Source organism: Scomber scombrus, chromosome 18, assembly GCF_963691925.1.
Source record: "Scomber scombrus chromosome 18, fScoSco1.1, whole genome shotgun sequence".
Classification (NCBI taxonomy): Eukaryota; Metazoa; Chordata; class Actinopteri; order Scombriformes; family Scombridae; genus Scomber; species Scomber scombrus.
This window is the reverse complement of record NC_084987.1, coordinates 12594165-12610343: the sequence shown is the minus strand read 5'-3', so window position 1 is coordinate 12610343 and position 16179 is coordinate 12594165. Positions and strand designations below refer to the sequence as shown.

At 41.7% G+C, this 16179-nt stretch overlaps 1 protein-coding gene across 1 annotated transcript in view; it reads left to right on the top strand.

The window, feature by feature from the left end:
• Positions 1–16179, top strand: part of sdk2a (sidekick cell adhesion molecule 2a) — an 86219-nt gene that overhangs the window by 59035 nt on the left and 11005 nt on the right. The window contains exons 8-32 of the mRNA XM_062438241.1: positions 75–265; positions 517–600; positions 728–922; positions 1364–1480; positions 1759–1926; positions 2323–2425; positions 3269–3445; positions 3719–3855; positions 4565–4712; positions 6004–6144; positions 6512–6693; positions 9640–9755; positions 10017–10212; positions 10306–10404; positions 10504–10695; positions 10946–11067; positions 11229–11338; positions 11640–11790; positions 13677–13914; positions 14007–14122; positions 14337–14526; positions 14922–15020; positions 15214–15408; positions 15549–15750; positions 15859–15962. Coding sequence (XP_062294225.1) covers positions 75–265; positions 517–600; positions 728–922; positions 1364–1480; positions 1759–1926; positions 2323–2425; positions 3269–3445; positions 3719–3855; positions 4565–4712; positions 6004–6144; positions 6512–6693; positions 9640–9755; positions 10017–10212; positions 10306–10404; positions 10504–10695; positions 10946–11067; positions 11229–11338; positions 11640–11790; positions 13677–13914; positions 14007–14122; positions 14337–14526; positions 14922–15020; positions 15214–15408; positions 15549–15750; positions 15859–15962 — 3773 coding nt within the window. The remainder of the gene's footprint in view (positions 1–74; positions 266–516; positions 601–727; positions 923–1363; positions 1481–1758; positions 1927–2322; positions 2426–3268; positions 3446–3718; positions 3856–4564; positions 4713–6003; positions 6145–6511; positions 6694–9639; positions 9756–10016; positions 10213–10305; positions 10405–10503; positions 10696–10945; positions 11068–11228; positions 11339–11639; positions 11791–13676; positions 13915–14006; positions 14123–14336; positions 14527–14921; positions 15021–15213; positions 15409–15548; positions 15751–15858; positions 15963–16179) is intronic.

Sequence of the window (16179 nt, the reverse complement as noted above, 5' to 3'; positions counted from 1 at the left end):
TATGAATCTGTATTAAAAACCACGTTCCCGATCTCTTGCTCTCTTTTTCTCCTTTTTATCTTTTTCTCCTCCAGACCCCTTGTCAAAATGAGTATTACTTGGAGGAAAGATGGGGTAGTGGTCAACACAGGGATCCGAGATTTTGGCCGTAGATTGGTCATCAGTTTGCCTGCAGTCAGTGATAGTGGCTACTACGAGTGTGAGGCTTCACTCCGTAGTAGCAGCGTGCCGTCAGTCACTGCTGGGGCCTTCCTGCATGTTCTCGGTAAATAACCCACAGCTTACATTTTAACCTTGTGCAAAGCAATTGAGTCTAAATTATCCAAATATTACATCAGCATGCTAACTCCCACGTTGAGAGAACATTCTGTTGCCATTTATATTTCAGTAATTGAGTCTCTGCTAGTTCAACAGAGATGGGTTGAGATAAAAAAATAATTGACAATGTGTGAGTTGTTTTTTAAAGGCTTTAATGGAGCAATGTTTTATGCATTTGCTTTTTCCTCTCTGAAACAGAGTATCCTCTGTTTGTAAAAGAACCTCCAAGTCACATTAGTGCAGAGATGGAAAAGGTGGTGGATATCCCCTGTCAGGCACGAGGTTAGTGGTGTTTGTTTTTCCTGTCTGCCACTGCATTTGCGAAAGCGCAAGAAAGCATGAAAAAAAAAAAAGAACAAAAGGGTCATGGTGACATGGAAAAAAAATAAATCCTCTCCTTCCTCTGCAGGCACACCACAGCCAGACATAGTATGGTATAAAGATGCAGTGCCCATCAGCCCGGTGAAGATCCCCAGGTACAGGGTTTTGGTAGGAGGCAGTCTACAGATCAACGGTCTTCTGCCAGATGACACAGGGATGTTTCAGTGCTTTGCCCGCAATCTCGCAGGAGAGATCCAGACAAACACCTACCTAGCTGTTACTAGTATGTCTCCTTGAACATTTTCAAAGCTATCTACACGTCTGCTGCTTAATTCTGTTCATCCCACCCTTTCTTATTCTCAAATCCGCTCCTCTGTTCTCGTTTATAATCCTCTTTTCTCTCACTCTCTGTCTTGCCTCCTACACCCATCTATCTATATATCTCTTGCATGACAGGTTTGTCACCTTGAATGCTCGGGCAATTATTGGCTATTTTTGAATCAGAGAATGCGCAGGAGAAGCAGACAGACGGAGGTGCCTTGTCAGTTTCTCAAAGCTGTCCCAGAGAATGGGACCTGACAGCCGCCCCTTTTGTCAAGTCTATTAAGCTCTCAGCAGCCGTCGGCTTTATTAGGGAGAAATCTGTTTATGTCTCTCATTATCACTTCTGTTTCACCTGATTTTGTTTTTTTTGTGCGTGTGTGGCTGACCCCTTCTGTCGCAGGTATCGCTCCCAACATCACCGCTGGCCCCGCTGACAGCGCAGTGATTGACAGCATGTCAGTCATTCTGCACTGTGAGACCTCAGGAGCCCCAAGGCCAGCCATCACATGGCAGAAAGGTGCGTGGGCTAACAGCGTGAAGTTCTGAGGGGGGCTTCATCATGGTGCATTTAGACTTGTCAAACTAAGACAGTATGGAAAGGATTGAGAATATGCGTTTTCAACAAACAAGCTCTACTTCTATACTTTTGCTGTGGTGCTTTTCCTCCTGTTTGTTTTCCCTGACATTTCTCCAATACACTAATCTCTCTTGCTCCCTGTTCCCTGTCGCCCCCCCTTTTCCCCTCTGCTCTCATTCCTATACCATCAATCACTTCTGTCCCTCCCCTCCCTGCAGGGGAACGTGTCTTGGCCAGTGGGTCAGTCCAGCTGCCCAGGTTCACCCTGCTGGAGTCAGGCAGCCTGCTAATCAGCCCCTCCCACCTGTCTGATGCTGGTACTTATACCTGTATGGCCAGTAACTCCAGAGGCATTGATGAAGCTTCAGCCGACCTACTGGTCTGGGGTAAGCAAACAGAAACATTCAAATTCATTGCATCCACTTCAAACAGTTCTGTGTTCATTTTCTACCTTGACTAGCATTTGTGAAAAATGTTGCCAACTATGAGTCTTCTTTTTTTATTATTATCCATGACTTGTTTATTTCTAGATACAATAAGCAGCAGGTTCATGCATGTCATTGTCAAGACATTCCGACTATATTGCCGAATGATTCATGCATGTACTCATTTTCTGTGTGTAAATTCACATTACCCTTCCTTGAAAGCCCTGCAACATACCCCACCCATTTGAAATACTGTGTGATTCACTGACAGACATTAAGTGAAAGCAGCTCCAGTAAGCTCAGTTCAATCCGCTGTTCAAACACTCTCTGAATAACAACCTCTGTGTGTGTTCACAGCACGTACTCGCATCACTAAGCCACCACAAGACCAGAGTGTCATCAAAGGGACCAAGGCTGTCATGACATGTGGTGTCACCCACGACCCCAGCGTCACTATCAGGTGATGGTGAATTTTGTGGAAATTTGATACATTTTTGTTTTTCTAGCCCCAATGAATCTATCAGATACAGTTACAGATGTGTTTTGTAACAATGTGTTGATGCAACCCCAGTCTAGGGTATCAATGCTGTGCTTAATTACTTTATGAAATCTGTAAGAGATCTTGTAATGCTTATCCCTTAGATGACCTCCTATGGGAAGATTTTGAAACTCATAGTCAGATTGAGGAATTAGCCCACCACTTTTCCTCTCTCTTCAGACAGTCATGAGTGTGATAGAGTGTGTGTACACGCATCTGTCTCAGAGGGGTTGAAATGATGTCTGTGGAGCCCAGTGATTAGAGTGCTTGTCACCTGTGGGCCCACGGCATTGATCAGATCATGGGGTAAACAGATGAATATGTAAACAGAGTAATAACTTCAGACAGCGCCTTTAATTAAACGCAACACAGAGGAGATTAGCTGGAGAGCCCAAACAGTCACAATTAATCACAGGAGCTCCTAGTGCGTGCATTTGTGTACATGTATATGCAGGTTGTGGGAGGTGGAGTCCATGAGTGCAGTTGGATATGTGACAGAGAGAGAAATGCATGAAGGAGAGGTTTAATACTGTATGTGTGACAGAGAGAAATGGTTTTCAGATTCAAATCACTTTGCCATCAGCCTCACAAGGCTTTTCATTGGTGTCAGCGCCTTCTGTGTTTTTGCTGTATGAACTGACACAAGCAAACAGATTTACTGTCACAACACTCAGAGATACAGAGTGTAAAAGCGTGAGTGTGTGTGTATGTCCCCCTGCCGTACGTGTGTACTACATCCTTACATATCCATGTACATACCTCCAGGTATGTGTGGGAGAAGAGTGGCTCGGTGATTGATGTGAACACTTCGCCTCGCCTCCGGCTGGATCCCGACGGGACCCTGCACATCTCCCAGACGTGGTCGGGTGACATCGGAACATACATCTGCAGGGTGACCTCAGTGGGTGGGAATGACTCCCGCAGTGCCCACCTCCGAGTCAGGTCTGCATATTTGCCTCATGTCTTCCCTGTTTTATCTAGCTGTCTGTACATTTTTTCTCTCTTATTTATGCCTGACCGGCACATGATGGATGGGTGTTTTTGTCTTCTGTTGTGGTTTATCAGTGCTTTCCTCTCTAATCCATCAAGCACTTTAATATTTGCAATGCAAGACTCTCAGTTTGGCTGTTTAATTTTCTTATTTGCCGCCTCTCTTGTCTGATAATATTTCTCTTTATCATTTTTCCCTCCTCTCACGGACATATGCACATATAGGCAACTTCCCCATGCTCCAGAAAATCCAATAGCAGTTCTGAGTACCTCAGAGAAAAGGGCCATCAACCTCACATGGGCACAGGCTTTTGATGGCAACAGCCCTCTTATCCGGTACATCTTGGAAGTCTCAGAAAACAGTGAGTGGTTCAGTGTGACTCTCTATTACCCAGACACCAGTCACTGTTCACAATGCACATTGCTCCAAAACTGATGCATTCATTATTTCTTGTTTTTCTTGTCATTTTAAAGGCATTTTATATGCCCTGGAACTCATTTGCTACACCTCTTATTATAGTAATTTCCATTGTGCCCCTAAAATTGGTAGTGGCATCCTTTTTTACCTTCTGCACCCAGTATAATTCAATTGCCTCACCTATGTGCTTCCTTGCAAATGATTAGGGGAACCAAATTGTGTTGATGGCCAATGTTCTTATCCTCCATTTGCTTGATAAAATCAAAGAAGTGGGGATGCTTTCACCCATAGAGAGTAAATTGTTCAGCCATCTCTCATCGGAGCTCAGGCTAACTGAGAAGATGACAACTCATTAAGAAGAAAATGAATCCGAGGATGCAAATAGGATCTGGTTGTTGGATAATTGAATTTCAAGCTGATATTTAGAGAATGTATACAAAATAATATACTTGTTTTTTTCAGTAGCAGCAATATTATTACTGAAAATGAAACAACGGTATGCAGTAATAGTCAGGAAGAAAATTTAATTTAAATTTGAGTTTTGAGTCCTGAAGAGATTTGTAGAAGAGAATATAAATGCTATTACCAGGTCATTTATTGTTCACTCCCTGTTGCTCACAGCTCTGTCTGCATGTGTGTCATCTCCATTTCAGATGCCCCTTGGACAGTGCTGCTGGCCAACATTGAACCAGAGTCTACTGGGGTTACTGTTGGTGGCCTTATCCCCGCCCGTTCCTACCAGTTCCGCCTGTGTGCTGTCAACGACGTGGGCAGAGGCCAGTTCAGCAAAGAGACTGACCGGTGGGTACTGCACTGAGCTGTTCTAAATATTCAAAAAAGTTAATAATAGTCTGTGTAACTTAGTACATTTCAGCCGTGAGAACAGTGTTGCACTTTGAGGGCTTTCACAGTTCTGGAACAACCCGTTCTTCCCCCTTGTCTTGACAGTTAAATAGAAAATCCCGTGATTATTTTCCTGTAAGTCCACTTTTCGGTCTTCACTCCTGTGGGAGCGAGTGAGAGATGAGCCGGCTTCGGCACGGGCCTTTTCAAGATAAAACTGTGAATGAGCTGAAATTGCGCTTTGTGAAGACTTGATGGGAGCGCTGACCCAGCTTCATCTCTCTCCCTCCTATTCACTGTCTTTGTCGTACTTCCTGGGTAAAATACAGAGAGGCTTGAAAGAGGCAGAGCTTCACACAGACTCAAATCTCAAGTGAATTCCCTTGACTAGGAAGACGAAACAGTCTCAATCATGCAGGCACACCCACCACACACACACACATATACACACACAAACACGCACGCACTCTCTCTCTCTCTCTCTCTCTCTCTCTCTCTCTCTCTCTCTCTCTCTCTCTCTCTCTCTCTCTCTCTCTCTCTCTATCTATCTATCTCTCTCTGTCTCTGTCTGTCTTTGCTCATCACAATTCACCAATGCACACATCTGTCTGACCTTATTCACATCAACACAACCCATTTGCTGCTTTTATACCTGCAGCAAGGAACTCCCTCAAACTGAAAGCCTTCACCACCCATCACAGACTTTTGTCCAAACATTCACATTCACTCCTATGTGAATGTGCCCAGAGAAGAGCGCACCACAGGAGGGTGACTGAGCGTCAATGAGAGAGCAGGGCTTTTCTGAGGCATCTCTCTGGCACACCTCTTTGATCCTAAACACTCTGCTTTATCTCCTCCAGAGCAGTGCTCCGGTGCACTGAGAAGAAATCAAGATGTCATCTTAAATTGACTTAAGGGAAAAGTCTGCCTGGATCTCTCTTTCTTGTTCTTTTATATCTTTCTCTCACTTGCTCTGTCTCTCTATTGTGCTGCTCCATTCTCACCAAGGCCTCTTTGATCCTTATCTTGCCACAGCAAGATGTCCCTCTGCGGACAGTATTGTACAGAATATGTTCGGGACAAAGACACAGCCACACTTTCCCCAACTTTACTTTATGGTGTTCTAAAAAATACAAAAAATGGTCTTTATTATGACGACTATGATGAAATGGGATAGAAATATGCAGAAACTCTTGCTAATTAAATTCTTTCACCTCTCTTTTCATTTAAAAAAAAAAATCTGTGGCAGGCTAACTCTCCCTGAAGAGCCTCCCAGTGCTCCCCCTCAGACTGTCATTGCAAGTGGCCGCACCAATCAGTCTATTATGATCCAGTGGCAACCACCACCGGAGAGCCATCAGAATGGTCCACTCCAGGGTTACATCATCAGGTAAGAAGACCATGACAACCTGCCTAATTTCTTCCCAGGGACAGGACCAGTGTCATTCAGATGTGATAATAACTGGTATGTCAGCTCCTTTTTTTCCTCTCCATTTCGCTTCATTTTGCTCACTGCAGCAATAGAATAATTGGTACCAATTAAATACCTTCCTCTCCATTCATCTGTTGTCACCTCTCTTTTTCTAACCATTTTATAGCTGTTCTGCATGTCCTCTCTTCCATTACTACTCTCTCACCCTTTCTTTTTTCGAAGAATGTGTATTCTAATACATCTATATTTGTGTCTGTCTGTGTGGTCTGTGTCTGTCTGTCTTTCTCTCCCTCCCTCATCCACTGATTACTTCCATTGCTGCCAGGTACTGTCTGTCAGGGCTTCCAGTAGATTGCCAGATGAAAAACATCACCAACCCAGACCAGACCAGCCTGCTCCTTGAGGACCTCATCATCTGGACCAACTATGAAATTGAGGTGGCAGCCTATAATGGAGCAGGCAGGGGCACCTATAGCCACAAAGTTACTGAATGGACACTGCAAGGAGGTGAGGGGAACACACACAGGTTTTTTATCATTCCATAACTGCATATGGGCAGCACGCATATATCATGTTAAATGATTCCATACACACAACAGCAACCTGCCAAGTGCAACTTAAAGACTGGGCCCAGCTTAGTTGCTGTCAGTGTGAGATGACTTTATTTGGTTCCACAAATTCTATTCATTACCTGCATCCTCATCATGGTGGTCCCTTAACTAATGTAAAGCCTGCGGCACAAAACTTGTTACTGATAGTTACTCCAATCAAGTCGTTGTACAGCTGTGCTTTCTCCACATACACACTCTTTGTAATCCTTTGCTGAATTTCATTCAGAAGTCAGGGGTTAGTACAGACTGCAGCAGCAAGGTTTAAAAGGAATGCCAAAGACATGACCATGTAAACGATAATTGCATCCAAGCACTCCTCATCTCTTTTTGTCAGGTTTTGTGAAGGTAATTTCTCAGTAAGTGTTGCTGTAATGTGGAATAAATTGTGTGCAGACATGAGCTGATGTCTTCACCAGAGCCTTTTTAACAAAAAACATCAATACATTTTTTCATTTTTTTGTTTATATATTTAAATTGATCACTTTCCTCTTTTCATTACACTTTTTATCGTTTTGCATAGCTTAATGTTTTTATTCACTGATTTTGAATAGTGTGCCTTTCTTAATAAGGACTCTATGAATAAGCCAAATTGTCATCAAGGATTTTTCTGCAACACTTCATGAAGAAAAAAGCAAGACGCTCATATTTACCACCTGGAGACCTTGGTCGGCCTCTCTGATTACATATTTGATTGATTTTGGCACATGAATTATCAGGTGATGATGTGCATCAGACGTGTGACAAACCTTACGATGCTTCCTAAGGAAGCCGCCTCAGTTGATTTCGTTTCTTATTGTACACACAGAGTAATATAATTAGAACACATATTGTGAACTTTCCCTGGTGTCATCCAGCTGCATATTTCCGTCACGACCTGGGATTCCAGCAGCTTATGTTCCTTGCCTCCCTGTCTATTCAAAATATTCAGAGGATGAAAGACCCATTTGTTACTGTAAAATTAAACTGAGTCAAATCTAAGATTATTTTTGCCATAAAATCTGGCTCCTTTGAACAATCTGCAGAGATAAGCCACGGTGTGATTTCACAATGTGCCTACACCTTTTAAACTTTGCATTAACATCCTGACTTTTTATCAAGAAATATAGCCAAAGTAGACTATACCTGATGCATCAGCATGTTGAAAGGTTAATGTTAATGTCTTTATTACATGGAGATTGAATAATGTTTTTCACTGGCGTTCCTGAAAAGTCAATTCATAGATTACAGCTGCTAGACTTCAGCAAACACAAGAAAGAGGATATTGCTCCTGCTTTTATATATGCTTTTCAGGCTTCCAGTTTGCTTTTACTTTCCTTTAACTTGTATATAAAGCTTTGAAAGGCTTTACACACTCACATATCTCAGAATCCCTGTCATGTTAAATACACTCCATGAACAGAGATCCTCTACACTAGACTCACTAAATATTCTGAAGAGCACTCATAAGAAAATTGGGAGTGTTTCCTTCCTCTAGTCTGTTTCACTGCCTGCTCAGATACAGTTATTAGAAAGGTAGACATTTTGATTATATTAGATTTTACAAGATGTTATGCACACCTTGTGCTGCATATTTGTCTATAACAGGGATTTCATGGATTTCATATTCAAGCTGATTTATTCATAAAACTATGTGTGGTATGGAGTTGAAATACAGATCAGATATGAAAATACAAGCATACATCATGTATTATTTTAACCCAAGCCAGGCTTCTCTTGTAATCCAATGGGTCTGTAGCTGACCCCATCTCTTGCTCCACACCACTCACACAAATAAACTCATGCACATTCATCTGTTCCTCTCTCTCTATAATGAGTGAATGCTGTCCATGTAAGCCTCAGCAATGATATAAAGCAGTGTCTCATTATAGTCTCTTAGTGGTTTGTTGTCTCCTTTGATAATAATTTCTTTTAAATGGTTTATCTGGTGTTTTCTCTTTATGTTTAATCATCAAATTCCTTTACATTTCTCTCTGTTTCGTAGAAAGGCGTGTGTGTGTTTGTGTCTATTTTTGTCAGTTTATTTTGGCTGGATGATCACAAAATACTTCAAATGCTTCAGAAACGATAGATTCTATTTGGCAAATAGATCAGCATACTTTGTTTGATGCCCGATCAATCAGTCAATCAATTAATGAGCAAGCCCAAAAAAGTGTGTTGCATTTGCAAAAAAACAAATGGACTGTAGCACATTTGATTGTTGTGTTTAATTAAAAAACTTGAAAACCAGTAAGGTATGGTAAATATTTATTTTCAACTCACTTCACTTGCCAAGAAATAAATAATAATTTCATCATCCAAGTCACTGTCAGTGAATACGACAGTGAACAAGCAGCTCATGTTCTTTAGCTCTCATTAATTGGATGTTTCCGTCACTCACTCCACTGAAAACACAAGAGTAGATCATAATGTGCATTTAAATGTACTCAAAGGGATTCAAGGATAGTACAGAAATATGAGGACCAATACTGGCCAATCAGCTTCATTAATGTGTGAGTCCCTGGCTGTTTTCCGATGTTACATCAGAATGGCATGCTCACATCAAACAAACTGCCGCAGGGTTCACCTGGAAGCCGCCTGAGGCATTCGCTCTCACACCCAGTGTGATTGGCATGTTCTTACCTCCACAAATGAGCCAAAATAAAAAATGCTACAGCCTGATTCTCACGCTCTAAACGAGGCTGATCTGAAAGTGTCTGTTGTACATATTAAAGTTTCTGCTTTCTTTGACTCATCACTATTCTCTCCCTCTCTTTTTATCTGCGTCTCTGTCCCTCCTCTCTCCCTCTTTCTGATTTGCTCTTCCTCTCTGTCTCTCTCTGTTTTTCTCTTTCCTCTGGATCAGTGCCCACTGTGCCACCAGGAAATGTACAGACAGAGGCTGTCAACTCCACCACAGTGCGTTTTACCTGGAGTGCCCCAAGCCCTCAGTTTATCAATGGAATCAACCAGGGATACAAGGTGAGCAGCCCCTTTCTGTCAACTGGTGCACTCTAGTGGTCAGAGGTAGACGAGCATCTGCGGGCAAAATCTCATTACGGGCAGTTGAGAGATGGATTGTCCAGAAAACACATAATTTTCTATGTAAATCATAAGCTTAGCAGATGCCCAAAGCTTTTATGTGAGCAGTTTTTAATTGAGTTTTTACTTTATTGAAATACAAAAATGTGTCTGACTAAAATGTACACATTAACATTCTGTGCCTTATCACATCATTTCCAGCTGTTGGCATGGGAAGCCAATCGTGAAAATGAGGTCACCGTGGTTACTGTGCGCCCCAACTTTCAGGACAGTGTTCACATTGGTTACATCACCAGCCTTAAAAGGTTCACAGAATACTACTCATCAGTATTGTGCTTCACTACCCCGGGAGATGGCCCACGGAGCCAGCCTCAGCGGTTACGCACCCATGAGGATAGTAAGTGTCACCATTCAGGATACTATAGAGTATTTGTTGGTAATTACAAGTCAGGCTGTACATGTACTACCCATTATATATCATTTTTTATAGCCCCTGGTGCTGTGGGACACCTTAGTTTCACTGACATATTGGACACCTCTCTAAAAGTCAGCTGGAAGGAGCCACAAGAGAAAAACGGTCTTCTCACAGGTAATTGCATTGCAAACATGCAACGTTAACATGTCTTCTGGGCTTCTCCCACCAAGCTGTATTTACTATGAACACTGTACTATTTGTAACATCTTTCAGGCTATCGTATCTCGTGGGAGGAGTTCAACAGGACCAATACTCGGGTAACCCATTATTTGCCTAACCTGACTCAGGAGTACAAGGTGACAGGGCTCACTGCGCTCACCACCTACACCATCCAGGTTGCAGCTATGACTTCCAAAGGCCAGGGTCAGCTCTCTTCCTCCACTATCTCCTCCGGTGTACCACCAGGTCAGTGGTTAATCAACTCTAACATAACAATGGGTCATCTATTTGACTCTAAGTTGAGCATTCCCAGGTATTTGAAAAATGTTTTCTCCTTGCTTAGTTATGGTTGGGTACAGTGCTCACTGAAAGGGTTATGACCAGTTATTTGACTGACTAAAACTCAATAAATTTATCCTCAGCTATTTCTAAAAGCAGTGACGAACTGAATGTTATTCACTTCCTTTAAATCCGTCTCCTCCATCATCTTTCACAGAGTTGCCCGGTCCTCCAACCAATTTAGCCATCTCCAATATTGGTCCTCGCTCTGTCACGCTGCAGTTCAAACCAGGTTATGATGGCAAGACATCCATTTCCCGTTGGCAGGTTGAAGCCCAGGTGAGACGCTTCATATCTATTTTAACATAATGAGAACAGTCAGAGTTTCTTTTTGCAAGCTGTTTGATGTTTTAATATTGTTGCACAGCTTTTGCAATACCAGCTTAATTGTTTAATTTGTTTAGCTGCTGATATCACAGCATTCTCTTTATGCATTTCAGATTGGTATAATCGGAGAGAATGAAGAGTGGCTGATGGTTCATCAGCTGGCTAACGAGCCAGATGCTAGATCACTAGAAGTCCTGGACCTGAACCCCTATACTTTCTACAGGTGAGCACACACATAAACGCGCACAGTTGCCATACATGTAATAAAGCATTTTGCAAGCCTACCTGTGATTTTGCTGATTAGCCTAAAAGCTTTGTTGTTATTTTCTTCAGATCTCTACTCATAAAAATAATCTATTTTCTGCTTGTACAATGACCCAGTTTCTTTATGGACATCATTAAAGTTTCATCTAATCCAATCTAAAGTAATTTAATGTACTCAATTCATGTATCACTAGCATTTCATGATTAAACACCCTCCTTAAGATAATCTATCCACTGTCATCTGGTTTCCTTCACCCCAGGTTCCGAATGCGTCAAGTTAACATTGTGGGTACCAGTCCTCCCAGTCAGCCTTCTAGGAAGATCCAAACCCTGCAGGCCCCCCCAGACATCTTCCCTGCCAATGTCACTCTGCGCACAGCAAGTGAGACCAGCCTGTGGCTTCGCTGGGTGGTACGTTTTCATGGCTCATTGCACATTGGGTCTGAATCAGACTGTATAAAGTTGGTGGATTAGATTATTATTAGATTTAGATATGCCTGTCTGGGTTGTTCCTATTCAGACTTGAACTATTGAAAATTTATGTTGTACATTTTGGAATGCTTTTGCATGCTTATAAGCTATTTGAAATTGCTGTCTTTTTTTCTTTTTGTGCTTCTGGCTGTTATGGTAAAAAAAATCATCTTGGGACAGGACTGAATTGGAAAAATGTCCTTGGGATATTAAATGGATGCATCATTTGTAAGATAAGCTTTGTACAATCTGATTCAAGCAATTAACTTTTTCTTATAAAAATGACTAAAATCCAATTCTTCAATATTTAAAAAAGTATAACTTAAAATGGTGTATGATAGTTGCTTTCAACTCAGCTGACTCACAAGTATACCTCTGTTCACAAAACTTCAATTTAGAATTCAGCACACTTTTTAACGTCTTCATTGTGTGCCATATTTTCTTCATGAAAGGTTGCCTTTTCCTTCTGTAAATCTATTGTTGTATTATTGGGGCCGTTATAATGAATGCAGGTGATGACAAGGATGATTTGTTGGTAAATCAGTTTGTGTGCTGTCCTTGATGATTGCCTCTTTCTGCGTCAACATTTGGCCAATGAATTCTTTGTCATATCGCTCCACTATCATCTCTGTGCACCGAAGCTTGAGATACTCCTGCAGCTCCTGTAGGATTAAAAAAGATGCAGATTATCTGGAGTTAACAGCAGAGGGATGTCAGCTGTTTGATGTTGATGTGGCTCTACACAGTTCAAGGATCTTGGTCCTTTTCAAAAGCTGGGTGTTAAACTGTAGAACAATTTTGTGATCTGCTTTGTGGGCATGGAAAGTCCTAATTTCAGAAAAACTAGGACTTTTGTAACATAAGCGCAGTAAATGTATTCATGCCAAATTGAGTAGAGTAGAGTAAAGTGATTTTATTGTCCCCAAGGGGAAAGTTGTCTTGGGCACAGTGCTACAGTCTGCTTCTTTACATAAAAAACACCACAACATGAGAACCGTTTGACACAATGCTAGACAGTTGGCTCACATAAAAACATCTTAAAAACATAAAAGAGACTTTTGACTACATGACGGCTTAAAAAGAAACTAAGAATTAAAGTGCAAAAGTTCTCAGTGCTAAAGTACTTGTGTACTATATTTATGGCACATTGCTCTATTGCACTAAGATTTAGCTATAGAGTTCAGCGGCTTGATGGAGGCTGGAACAAACCAACCTTCAAGCGGTTTGATTTGCACTTTGGCACGAGGAGTCTTTGCTCATTTATCATGCTCACTTACACGCTGGTGTCAGTATTAAATACTGTATGAAGAATGCATAAAACAAGTATGTCTAGTTTTCAGTTCAGACTGGCTGAGTGACTCTTTAAGTGGCTGCAAACTCCCTCAAATCACACTTGTGATGACACAGCAGTTTAAACATTAATGTCATAAAAAATCACTGAAAACTACACCTGTGCTTTGCATAGCAACCATGTTTTTGTATGATATTCAAGAGCTACATTGCCTACTTAAATACAAATATATAAATATCAGGTTTATATCACTATTTATTTAACAGATATAGTGAATGGGCTTTTCTTTTTATACAATTGCGTATTACCACATTTTAGAATAGCCACTTGATGCAGTGCTAAGTGTTGAGAGGGTTTAGCCTCTCTTCCCCTACTGTTTCTCACCGTTCCCGGCAATGCCTCTTAGCTGTTCTGAAATCACTGTAAAGTACAGCCTCTCATGGCTTATTGTTTCATTATGCACTCGGTTATGATGTCATTTAAATTGATCTTGCTTGAACTGGGGATATAAAAACAAACAAAAAAATCCTCTTAGCCTCTTCCAGAGTGGGAATACAATGGGAATCCAGATCTCGTTGGCTACCGGGTCCAGTACTCTAAAGCAGGGTCTAAAGGTGGAGTGCTGTCACATGTCATCATGGACCGGCTGGAGAGGGAGTTCACTATCGAGGACCTGGAGGAGTGGATGGAGTATGAGGTCAGAGTTCAGGCCATCAACGGTATTGGCTCAGGGCCTTGGAGCCAGCCGGTCCATGGCAGGACCAGGGAGTCTGGTGAGTAAAGAAGTGCATACACATGTCAGTACGTGCTTAGCTAAACAAGTAGGCTTTGTATTTTAAACTGCAGCCTTTACCTCTTGCTTTAGTGCCCTCCAGCGGTCCCACCAACGTCTCAGCCTTCGCCACCACTTCCAGCAGCATCTTGGTGCGCTGGGGGGAAGTCTCAGAGACCGATCGCAATGGACTCATCCTGGGGTACAAGGTCAGCAGTCAACAGTCACTCCGCAAGAGTCATTTGTATTTCAGAATCAAATGAGTATAAAGCAACATTGTCCACATTTAGCAGGTTATGGAGCTGTATGACTGGGAGTGAGATAATTAGCATAAAAATATCTCCTACTTCCTAATTTTCAGCATCACCTCAGAAGTTATAGAACTGTTAAACCTTAGTGCACTCTGTTCTTTGTGTATATCAGGTGGTGTATAAAGAAAAGGATTCAGACACAGCTCCCAATTTCTGGACAGTGGAGGGCAACACCAGCCACAATGTTCAGCTGAGTGGTCTGGGCAAGTACGTCCTGTATGAGATCCAGGTCCTGGCCTTCACACGTATAGGAGATGGAAGAAGCAGCTCACCACCGATTCTCGAGAGGACCTTGGATGATGGTAAACAGCATAATATTGCAAACTCTCACTGTTAAAGCTTCCATCTCCAAGCTGTTTAATCCAGTTATTGTATTTGAAATTACATTTTTCTCTAAACAAATAAAAATATGTCACTGTGCTGAAATAATTTCACATGTCGCTAATCAATTTGTTTTGAGATGTTGTTGCCTGACATTTTTTTTCAGAAAATTATTATCTTATTGCTCTAATGAAGAAACATGTGGTAGAGAAGATATGTTTATCTTGTTCTGATATTCTAATTATTCGATCATATTCAATTATTTGATCATAATTAAACAGTGCACCTTATTTTTTAGATGGATATAGATATATGGATTTTCTTATCACTTGCTGCATTGCTGCATTTCGAATGTTGTTGATTGTATGTGTGATAGTCCCAGGCCCTCCAGTTGGAATTCTGTTCCCCGAAGTCAGAACCACCTCAGTCCGGCTCATCTGGCAACCTCCTGCACAACCAAATGGCATTATCCTGGGTGAGTTTACAATCCATAGACAATGACCTCAGATATTATTATGAGACGTAGTTTGCTGTGTGTGTGCTGGTCTAACAAAAGAAAAAAAATTCTCCAAATACTATTGTTTGATTTTAGAGTCCTGCTTTATTGTTCTGCTTGGCTCCATCATTTTTATACATGACTTTATCCTTATATGAGTTTGTGCTCTCAGCCTATCAGATCACATACAGAAGAAACTCCTCAAACAGTAATGCCGCCACCGTAGACGTGCTTAGCCCCAGTGCAAGACAATACACAGCAGCCAGCCTGAAACCTGAAATGGTTTATGTATTCCGACTCACTGCTCAAACAAGAAAGGGTTGGGGTGAAGCTGCGGAAGCCTTGGTAGTCACAACTGAAAAGAGAGGTGAGAGTAAAATACTGCAGCTAAATCTATTATTGAAATTATTCACCTCTAACTAGTAAGTTTGAGAGTTACTGTGTGTGTGTGTGTGTGTGTGTGTGTGTGTGTGTGTGTGTGTGTGTGTGTGTGTGTTTGCCTCTCAGCCCGACCCCAACCAACGAGCCGTCCCCGAGTGCCTCAAGAGGAAGTCCAGGCTCGCAGGGTGCTGTTGTCATGGGAACCAGGCAGTGATGGCTTGTCCCCAGTCCGTTACTACACAGTCCAATACAGAGAGCTTCCAGACAGCAACTGGACGGTCCACTCTGCATCGGTCAGTCATGAGACTCACTCTTACATAGTGGACAGGTAAATATTAAAGCCCACTTCTATTCCATGTAGTGTTAGCATTATTTATTAGTGAGAAGTCGGAAAATAGGAACTGGGTTGCATTCTACTTTTTTTGTCTCTTTAAAGGTTAAAGCCCTTCACTTCTTACCAGTTTCGTATTAAAGCCACCAATGATATTGGAGACAGCGAATACAGTCAAGAGAGTGAGGCCATCACTACATTACAGGATGGTAAGAACTTTTGTTCACTGTAATTAGACATTGACCAAACAGGAGCTGTAATGATTAGTCAATAAAAGAAAATTAATTAGTAACTATGTTGGTTATTGATTAATCATAATTTTTCAAGCAAAAATGCCAAACATTCGATGGTTCCAGGTATTCATACGTTAGAATTTGCTGGGGTTTTAAAACAATTGGTCAGACAGAAAAAAACGTCCGATGATGT